At 46.0% G+C, this 10,702-nt stretch overlaps 1 protein-coding gene across 1 annotated transcript in view; it reads right to left on the bottom strand.

Moving 5' to 3' along the window:
- Positions 1 to 1,520: 1,520 nt before the first annotated feature.
- The window catches only part of MYOD1 (myogenic differentiation 1), a 51,402-nt gene continuing 42,220 nt past the window's right edge, over positions 1,521 to 10,702 (bottom strand). The window contains exon 3 of the mRNA XM_075848843.1: positions 1,521 to 2,154. Coding sequence (XP_075704958.1) covers positions 1,910 to 2,154 — 245 coding nt within the window. The 3' untranslated portion in view covers positions 1,521 to 1,909. The remainder of the gene's footprint in view (positions 2,155 to 10,702) is intronic.

Genomic DNA, 10,702 nt, shown 5'->3' with positions numbered 1-10,702 from the left:
AATACACTACCTCATCTCCACTACCTCATCTAATAATACACTACATCATCTCCACTACCTCATCTAATAATACACTGCATCATCTCCACTACCTCATCTAATAATACACTACATCATCTCCACTACCTCATCTACTAATACACTACATCATCTCCACTACCTCATCTAATAATACACGGCATCATCTCCACTACCTCATCTAATAATACACTACATCATCTCCACTACCTCATCTAATAATACACTACCTCATCTCCACTACCTCATCTGATAATACACTACATCATCTCCACTACCTCATCTGATAATACACTACATCATCTCCACTACCTCATCTAATAATACACTACCTCATCTCCACTACCTCATCTGATAATACACTACATCATCTCCACTACCTCATCTGATAATACACGGCATCATCTCCACTACCTCATCTAATAATACACTACCTCATCTCCACTACCTCATCTAATAATACACTACCTCATCTCCACTACCTCATCTAATAATACACTACATCATCTCCACTACCTCATCAAATAATACACTACATCATCTCCACTACCTCATCTAATAATACACTACATCATCTCCACTACCTCATCTGATAATACACTACATCATCTCCACTACCTCATCTAATAATACACTACATCATCTCCACTACCTCATCTAATAATACACTACCTCATCTCCACTACCTCATCTGATAATACACTACATCATCTCCACTACCTCATCTAATAATACACTGCATCATCTCCACTACCTCATCTGATAATACACGGCATCATCTCCACTACCTCATCTAATAATACACTACATCATCTCCACTACCTCATCTACTAATACACTACATCATCTCCACTACCTCATCTAATAATACACGGCATCATCTCCACTACATCCTCTAATAATACACTACATCATCTCCACTACCTCATCTAATAATACACTACCTCATCTCCACTACCTCATCTAATAATACACTACCTCATCTCCACTACCTCATCTAATAATACACTACATCATCTCCACTACCTAATCTAATAATACGCTACATCATCTCCACTACCTCATCTAATAATACACCGCATCATCTCCACTACCTCATCTACTAATACACTGCATCATCTCCACTACCTCATCTAATAATACACTACATCATCTCCACTACCTCATCTACTAATACACTACCTCATCTCCACTACCTCATCTGATAATACACTACATCATCTCCACTACCTCATCTGATAATACACTACATCATCTCCACTACCTCATCTAATAATACACTACATCATCTCCACTACCTCATCTAATAATACACGGCATCATCTCCACTACCTCATCTAATAATACACTACATCATCTCCACTACCTCATCTAATAATACGCTACATCATCTCCACTACCTCATCTACTAATACACTACATCATCTCCACTACCTCATCTAATAATACACTACATCATCTCCACTAAGTTCTCGCTATGTATGGACGACAGCAGGCGGTATAAATAAGGTTCTTTATTTCGTTTTGGAAACTTACTTGGCATTCACACCGTATAAATATATAAAGTTAGCATTTAAAACATCACAAGTCAGCGACATAAAATATCTGAAGACAAATCTTATGTACAATTCTACACATAACAAATCTTACAATAGTGGTCCACAACCTCAGTGCCCCCGCCACGCGGTCACAACGGGCTTAAAGAAGAGACGGAAGGAAATGTCGGCCTTTTCTGGATGATCCATAATTTCTTGTGAACCCACTTACTATAATAGGAGGGGCGATGGTTTCAAATGAAAAGTTCATGTCCGTGACCCTTGGCTGGAAATAAATACGAATGTGAAATGTAATTGTGAAGGCGTTAGATATTAAGGTGTCCGTCCTTCTTCTCTTATAAGGCCTGATAGATAGAACTGCTGCTATTCACAGGTATAGGAGTGCGGCCTTTAGGCGAGGGAATGCTGATAGACGTCTCGCTCAGTGTCTCCCCCTCCAGGGCAGAGCATGGACTACCGTCACATCCAGTTCCCAAAGCCGTGAGCACAGGGCAGTTGGGGTTTTCGGTGGAGATTCTTTCCACAATGCTGGACAGGCAGTCTAAACTGGAGACAACATCATTCTTTCCTGGTCTTGTATCTATGGAGAGAGGAAGGGTCACAGTCACTTCACCAGCAATGCAGAATGGAAGGAAACCCAGAGATATGAGATAGATAGATAGATAGATAGATAGATAGATTATTAGATAGATAGATATGAGATAGATAGATATATATGAGTGCGATGACGGGGTAGGGAGAAGACAGGTGAGCCCTAATCTACCCGCCACTCAGTCCCTGCCTACTTGCACGGCCCATCCTAGGCGACGGCGTACAACTGGGCGACGGTCCCTACGCTCAATAAGTGCACGACAGACCAACAGACAAGGGTACACAGAAGCAAAGGGAAATGGGGCAGTTGCCCACGGCAACACCGTGAGCAACAAGAGTAGTGAATGAGCCGAGTCAAACCAGGAGTGTACGAGGTACCAAACGCAGAGCAGGAGAGTAGTCATTAAAGCCAGGGTCAATATGAAGCAGAGGTCAATAATGATAGCAGGAGCAGCAGAGCCAGGAAACAGACAGAATCACAGGCAAAGACAAGCAGGAAATGAAGGTATAAATAGACAGAGGGAAGGAGCTAGCTCCGTCTGGCCAGGCTGCGATAGGTTCTCCCACTCCTCAGCCAACCAGCCTGAGTGGTAGCAGATCGAGTCACTCTAACTGACCTAGGCACAGATGCAGGCTGATTAACCACGGGCGTCGACAAAGAAGCTGTGTCAGTCAAATCCATTACAGTACCCCCCCTTTTATGAGGGACCACCGGACCCTTTCTAGGTGGACCTGGCTTGTTGGGGAACCGAAGATGGAACTCCCTGAGCAATAACCCGGCGTGAACATCCCGGGCGGGTACCCAAGTCCTCTCCTCAGGCCCATAACCTCTCCAATGGACCAGGTACTGGAGGGAGTCTTGGACCATCCTGCTGTCCACAATCTTGGCCACCTCGAATTCTACCCCTTCAGGAGTGAGAACAGGGACCGGAGGTTTCCTCGAGGTAGCCAATGACGGAGAGCATCTTTTCAGGAGGGAAGCATGGAACACGTTGTGTATCTGAAAGGACGGGGGTAACTCCAGCCGGAAGGAGACAGGGTTAAGGACCTCAATTATCTTGTACGGCCCTATATACCGGGGAGCAAATTTTTTGGACGGGACTTTAAGGCACAAATTTTTTGAGGACAGCCACACCAGATCCCCGACCACAAACAAGGGGTTAGCAGAACGTCTTCTATCCGCCTGAGTCTTTTGAATGCTCTTGGACGCCTCTAGGTTCTTCTGAACCTGGGCCCAGACTGTGCACAGTTGCCGATGAACGACATCTACCTCGGGATTGTTGAAACTACCAGGTGAAACGGAGGAGAACCGTGGATTAAACCCAAAATTACAGAAAAAGCGGGAGACCCCTGACGAGTTACTGACCCGGTTATTAAGGGAAAATTCGGCGAGGGGAATGAAGGAGACCCAATCATATTGACAGTCAGAGATAAAACACCTTAAATATTGTTCTAGAGACTGATTAGTCCTCTCAGTTTGGCCATTGGTTTCAGGATGGAAGGCAGAGGAGAAGGACAGATCAATCTCCAACTTTTTACAGAAGGCTCTCCAAAACAATGAAACAAATTGTACCCCTCTGTCCGAAACAATATTGACAGGGACCCCATGGAGACGCAGGCTGTGTTTGACAAACAAGGTAGCCAACGTCTTAGCATTGGGTAGTTTCTTGAGGGGCACAAAGTGGCACATCTTACTGAAGCGGTCTACTACAACCCACACCACCGACTTGCCTTGAGATGGGGGCAAATCGGTGATAAAATCCATGGAGATATGGGTCCAAGGTCTCTGGGGAATGGGCAAAGAACGTAGTAAGCCCGCTGGTCGGGACCTTGGAGTCTTGGACCTAGCACAAATCTCACAAGCGGCAACGTAGGCCTTAACGTTTTTAGACAACCCAGTCCACCAATAGTTTCTGGTAATGAGGTGTTTGGTACCCAAGATGCCAGGATGACCAGATAGTGCGGAGTCATGATTTTCCCTAAGTACCCTTAGCCGGAATTGCAGGGGAACAAACAGCTTGTTCTCAGGAAGGTTCCCGGGAGCTGAACCTTGATCAGCCGCAATTTCAGAGACTAAATCAGAATCAATAGCGGAAATGATTATACCTGGGGGCAAAACACAAGCAGGATCTTCCTCCGGAGGAGGGCTGGCCATGAAGCTACGCGACAGTGCATCAGCTTTAATATTTTTAGACACAGCCCTATAGGTGACCACAAAGTTGAATCTAGTAAAAAAACAACGCCCATCGAGCTTGTCTCGGGCAGATTCTAGGAAAACCAGATTCTTGTGGTCGGTAAGGACCGTTACCTGGTGCCTAGCCCCCTCCAGGAAGTGGCGCCACTCTTCAAATGCCCATTTAATGGCTAGGAGTTTGCGGTTGCCCATGTCATAGTTACTCTCAGTGGGCGAGAACTTCCTGGAGAAGTAGGCACAGGGACGGAGATGGGTGAGGGACCTGGTACCCTGGGACAAGACAGCCCCCACTCCCACCTTGGAGGCGTCAACCTCCACGATGAATGGCTCCATTTGGTTAGGCTGAATTAGCACCGGCGCCGAGATAAAGCACTTCTTAGAGAGGCTCTGTCACCAGATTTTGCAGCCCTATCTGCTATTGCCTGTGATAGGCGCTGCAATGTAGATTACAGTAACGTTTTTATTTTTAAAATACGAGCATTTTTGGCCAAGTTATGACCATTTTGGTAGTTATGCAAATGAGGCTTGCAAAAGTACAACTGGGCGTGTATTATGTGTGTACATCGGGGCGTGTATTATGTGCGTACATCGGGGCGTGTATTATGTGCGTACATCGGGGCGTGTATTATGTGCGTACATCGGGGCGTGTTTACTACTTTTACTAGCTGGGCGCTCTGATGAGAAGTATCATCCACTTCTCTTCAGAACGCCCAGCTTCTGGCAGTGCAGATCTGTGACGTCACTCACAGGTCCTGCATCGTGTCGGCCACATTGGCACCAGAGGCTACAGATGATTCTGCAGCAGCATCGGCGTTTGCAGGTAAGTCTCTGGTGCCGACACGATGCAGGACCTGTGAGTGACGTCACAGATCTGCACTGCCAGAAGCTGGGCGTTGTGAAGAGAAGTGGATGATACTTCTCATCAGAGCGCCCAGCTAGTAAAAGTAGTAAACACGCCCCGATGTACGCACATAATACACGCCCCGATGTACGCACATAATACACGCCCCGATGTACACACATAATACACGCCCCGATGTACGCACATAATACACGCCCCGATGTACACACATAATACACGCCCCGATGTACGCACATAATACACGCCCAGTTGGACTTTTACTTTTCAACACGCCCAGTTGTACTTTTGCAAGCCTCATTTGCATAAATACGAAAATGGTCATAACTTGGCCAAAAATGCTCGTTTTTTAAAAATAAAAACGTTACTGTAATCTACATTGCAGCGCCGATCACAGGCAATAGCAGATAGGGGTTGCAAAATCTGGTGACAGAGCCTCTTTAAGGATTTCAAAAGCCTGGACCGCCTCAGGAGGCCAGTGGAGGAGATCAGCACCTTTGCGAGTAAAATCCGTAAGAGGCTTAGCGATGACCGAGAAGTTAGCAATAAATCTCCTGTAATAATTAGCAAACCCCAGGAAGCACTGTAACGCCTTCAGGGAGGCAGGTTGGACCCATTCAGCCAGAGCCTGAACCTTGGCAGGGTCCATGCGGAATTCATGAGGAGTGAGGATTTGACCCAAAAATGGTATCTCTTGCACCCCAAACACACATTTTACGGTTTTAGCAAAGAGTTTGTTTTCCCGAAGGACCTGGAGCACCTTCCTGACATGCTCAATGTGGGAGGACCAGTCCTTGGAAAACACCAGTATGTCATCAAGGTACACTACCAGAAATACCCCCAGGTAGTTTCTTAAAATCTAATTTATGAAATTCTGGAAGACCGCGGGAGCATTACACAACCCAAAGGGCATGACGAGGTATTCGAAATGTCCTTCGGGCGTGTTAAACGCAGTCTTCCACTCATCCCCCTCTTTGATGCGAATAAGGTTATACGCCCCCCGTAGATCAAACTTAGAGAACCATTGGGCCCCCTGAACCTGATTGAAGAGATCAGGAATCAAAGGAAGGGGATACTGGTTCCTTACAGTGACCTTATTCAAGCTTCGGTAGTCAATGCATGGCCTAAGACCACCATCCTTCTTCCCTACGAAGAAGAAGCCAGCACCTACCGGAGAAGAAGAGGGACGAATGTAACCCTTGGCCAGGCATTCCTGGATATACTCTCTCATGGCTTCACGTTCAGGACATGAAAGATTAAATATCCTACCCTTAGGAAGCTTAGCTCCTGGTACCAATTCGATAGCGCAATCGTATTCTCTATGAGGAGGTAACACTTCGGAGGCCTCCTTAGAGAAAACATCGGCGAAGTCCTGAACAAACTCAGGTAGCGTGTTCACCTCCTCAGGGGGAGAAATAGAATTAACAGAAAAACATGATGTCAAACATTCATTACCCCATTTGGTGAGATCCCCAGTATTCCAGTCAAACGTGGGATTATGCAACTGCAACCAGGGAAGGCCTAAAACCAAATCGGACGATAATCCCTGCATCAACAGTACAGAGCACTGCTGCAAATGCATGGAGCCAACAAGGAGTTCAAAAACAGGGGTTTGCTGTGTAAAATAACCATTAGCAAGAGGAGTGGAGTCGATACCCACTACCGGGACAGGTTTAGGCAAATCAATCAATGGCATAGCTAGAGACATAGCAAATTCCACAGACATGATATTAGTAGAGGACCCTGAATCCACGAAGGCACTGCCGGTAGCAGACCTACCACCAAAAGAGACCTGAAAGGGAAGCAAGATCTTATTACGTTTCATATTTACGGGAAATACCTGTGCGCCCAAGTGACCTCCCCGATGATCACTTAGACGCGGAAGTTCTCCGGCTGCAATCTTACGCTTAGGACAGTTGTTCACTTGATGCTTGTCATCCCCACAATAGAAGCAGAGATCATTCTTCCTGCGGAACTCTCTACGTTGTTGGGGGGACACGGAGGCCCCGAGTTGCATAGGTACCTCCGAGTCTTCCGTGGAAGAACGAAGCAACAGAACCTCGGGAGGCATCATGGGGGAGTCAGAGGAGAAAACACCAAGACGTTCAAGTCGTCGTTTCCTGAGACGTCGGTCAAGTCGTACCGCTAAAGCCATAACCTGGTCTATGGAGTCAGAAGAGGGATAGCTAACTAGCAGGTCTTTCAGGGCGTTCGACAGACCCAACCTAAACTGGCACCTTAAGGCAGGGTCATTCCACCGAGAAGCTACGCACCACTTCCTAAAGTCAGAGCAATACTCCTCAACAGGTCTCTTACCCTGACGTAAGGTCACCAGCTGACTCTCGGCAAAGGCAGTCCTGTCAGTCTCGTCATAGATGAGTCCGAGAGCAGAAAAGAAAAGATCAACGGAGGAAAGTTCAGGGGCGTCAGGAGCCAAGGAGAAGGCCCATTCTTGGGGCCTTCCTGGAGCCGGGACATAATTATACCCACCCGCTGGCTCTCAGAACCTGAGGAGAGGGGTCTTAATCGGAAATAGAGCCTACAACTCTCCCGAAAGGAGGAAAAAGAACCTGAGAACCGGTCAGGCAACTTGAGGTGGGGTTCAAGAGGTGAGGTGAGGGGCACTACCATGGTAGCGTCAGGCTGGTTGACCCTCTGAGCCAGGGCCTGGACCTGTAGGGAGAGACCCTGCATTTGCTGAGCCAGGGCCTCAAGGGGGTCCATAGAGTGTCAGGGACCAGGGTAGACTAGGTATATGGGCTTGTGATTATGTAATGACGGGGTAAGGAAACAGACAAGTGAGCCCTAATCTACCCGCTAACAAACAAATGCCAAAAGGCAAGATAGCAAGATAGCCCTATTTCCCAGCTACCATTAAAAATTATTTTATAATCTTTATTGTGCTATATTCAGCAAACAGACAAACCAAACATAAAGGGTTAAAATTTTCAGTGCATGAAGCGGGCCAACGGACATAAGTAATTATTGCAGAGTGTACGTGTATATGACGCCTGTCAAACAAGACGTGCAACCTAGACACAGAGACCGCTAGTGTCAACATCAGTCTCTTGGGTAGGTTAGTATTGTGTCCAATATCCAAGCATGTATTAAAATTGTTAGAGAAGCCCCCCCGACATGTTTCGCTACAGATGAAGCGTCCTCAGGGGTTATCAAGGCTAATGCTAGATAGATGATAGATAGATAAATAGATAGATAGATAGATAGATAGATAGATAGATGGATAGATAGATAGATAGATAGATAGATAGATAGATAGATAGATAGATAGATAGATAGATAGATAGATAGATATGAGAGATAGATATGAGAGATAGATAGATAGATAGATAGATAGATAGATAGATATGAGATAGATAGATAGATAGATAGATAGATAGATAGATAGATAGATAGATAGATAGATAGATAGATAGATGGATAGATGGATAGAGACATGGAGATGCTAAAGACCCTGCTCAGCACTCTATGTAAAAAACTAATGTGACTGTACAACACGAGAACATCTACAACACATCCAACAGTCACATCTCCAGCCCGTCCTACACAGCGCCGCTCATTACAAGGTATATGGACACACAATGACGTCCTTTATAATCAGCAGCTGGAATATTCAAGGCCTCAACGCCTCAGCCTTTGGATGCAAAATTAACGATCCAGACTTCATCCAAAGACTGAAAAATATCGATATACAAATCCTCCTGGAAACATGGACTAGGACAGAGAATGAGTCCCTGGTGCCCACTGGATACAGGGAAATCTCTGTCCCCGCCCTGAAAAATAAACACATCAAGCAGGGTCGGTGTTCAGGAGGAATATTAGTCTGGTACAAGGAGGAGCTCCATGAGCAGATCAAAGCCGTGAAGCGAGGAGACAGCCACATCTGGATAAGAATAGGCAGCTCCATCCTCACCTCTCAGTCTGACATGTATCTCTGCGCAACGTACATCGCACCGCCAGAGTCCCCGTACTCCAACCCAGACAGCTTTGAGATTATACAAAGGGAAGCCGCCCATTTCCAGACCCTGGGCAGCGTTCTCATCTACGGAGACCTCAATGCAAGAACGGGGAGAGATAAAGACTACCTGACCAATGATGGAAATATCTTCATCTTTGGAGCAGAGGCCGACTGTCATAACTCCCTACAGAAAGAGAGAAACAGCTATGACAGCACCGTCAACAAAAGCGGGAAAAAACTACTGAATCTATGTCGAAGCTTAGGACTCCACATACTGAATGGCCGCACCAAGGGAGACTCTTTAGGAAGGTATACACTAAACTCCCATGTAGGCAGCAGTGTAGTAGACTATGCCATCACGGACATGGACCCCGCAAACATTGGCGCACTCATAGTCACTCCACAAACGCACCTGTCAGATCACAACCAATTACTTCTATACATCAAATCCACAACCAAACCATCTGCACAAAAACCACATCAAACCGGCCTCTTCAACCTGCCCCCATCTTATAAATGGTCCAAAACGTCAACTATAAAATATAAAGAGACAATGAACAGACCAGAAGTGCAGGAGATGCTTCACAACCTCTACAACAAGGTGTATGAGACAAGCCCAGGAGGGGTCAATCAGGCCGTAAATGACCTCAATAATATATTCTATACCATGGCAGAGAAGTCTGACCTGAAAAGATGTGACTACAAGAGGCCACAAGAAATACATCCTAACGGTTGGTTTGACCGTGAGTGCAAAGAAGTACGGAAGACCCTAAGAAATGCCTCAAATAAGAAGCACCGAGACCCAAACAACGCCGGTCTGAAGGAGGCCTACAGCAACATACAGAGGCAATACAAGACCATCCTCCGAAAGAAAAAACAAAGGCACATCTCCACCAAACTTACCCAACTCCAAGATGCCCTCCATGACAACTCGTTCTGGGAATTATGGAAACACATGGGCAAAAATTGCAAGAAAAACAACCTTCATATTCAAAATGGCAACATCTGGCTCCAATATTTCAGGGACCTCTACAAAGATATCCCGAAAGAAGAACAAAGCCAAGAACAAAAACAAATAATATCAAAATTGAAGGCGATGGAGGAAACACTTAAAGATTCTCAAAACCCCCTGGATACACCAATAACACTGCAAGAAGTAACAGAGAGAACCTCAGACATAAGGTGTAAAAAATCCAGCGGCCTAGACAGAATCTCACCAGAAATGATAAAACACAGCCCGCCAGAAATACAGGCCGCAATAGTCAAACTATTTAATATAGTGCTGAGTGCCGGCTACTTCCCGCAAATCTGGAACCAAGGCCTTATAACACCAATCCACAAGAGTGGGGACAGGTACGACCCGGCCAACTACCGAGGGATATGTGTCAGCAGCAACCTGGGGAAACTGTTCAGCAGCATCCTGAATAAGAGAATCCTCAGCTTCCTCTCCCAGCACAATGTCCTCCACCAAAGCCAAGCTGGGTTCATGCCAAACCACCGCACCACTG

The sequence above is a fragment of the Rhinoderma darwinii genome, unplaced genomic scaffold (genome assembly GCF_050947455.1).
Source record: "Rhinoderma darwinii isolate aRhiDar2 unplaced genomic scaffold, aRhiDar2.hap1 Scaffold_520, whole genome shotgun sequence".
Lineage (NCBI taxonomy): Eukaryota > Metazoa > Chordata > Amphibia > Anura > Rhinodermatidae > Rhinoderma > Rhinoderma darwinii.
Note: the sequence above shows the minus strand (reverse complement) of the source record. Positions and strands in the feature narration are given on the sequence as shown.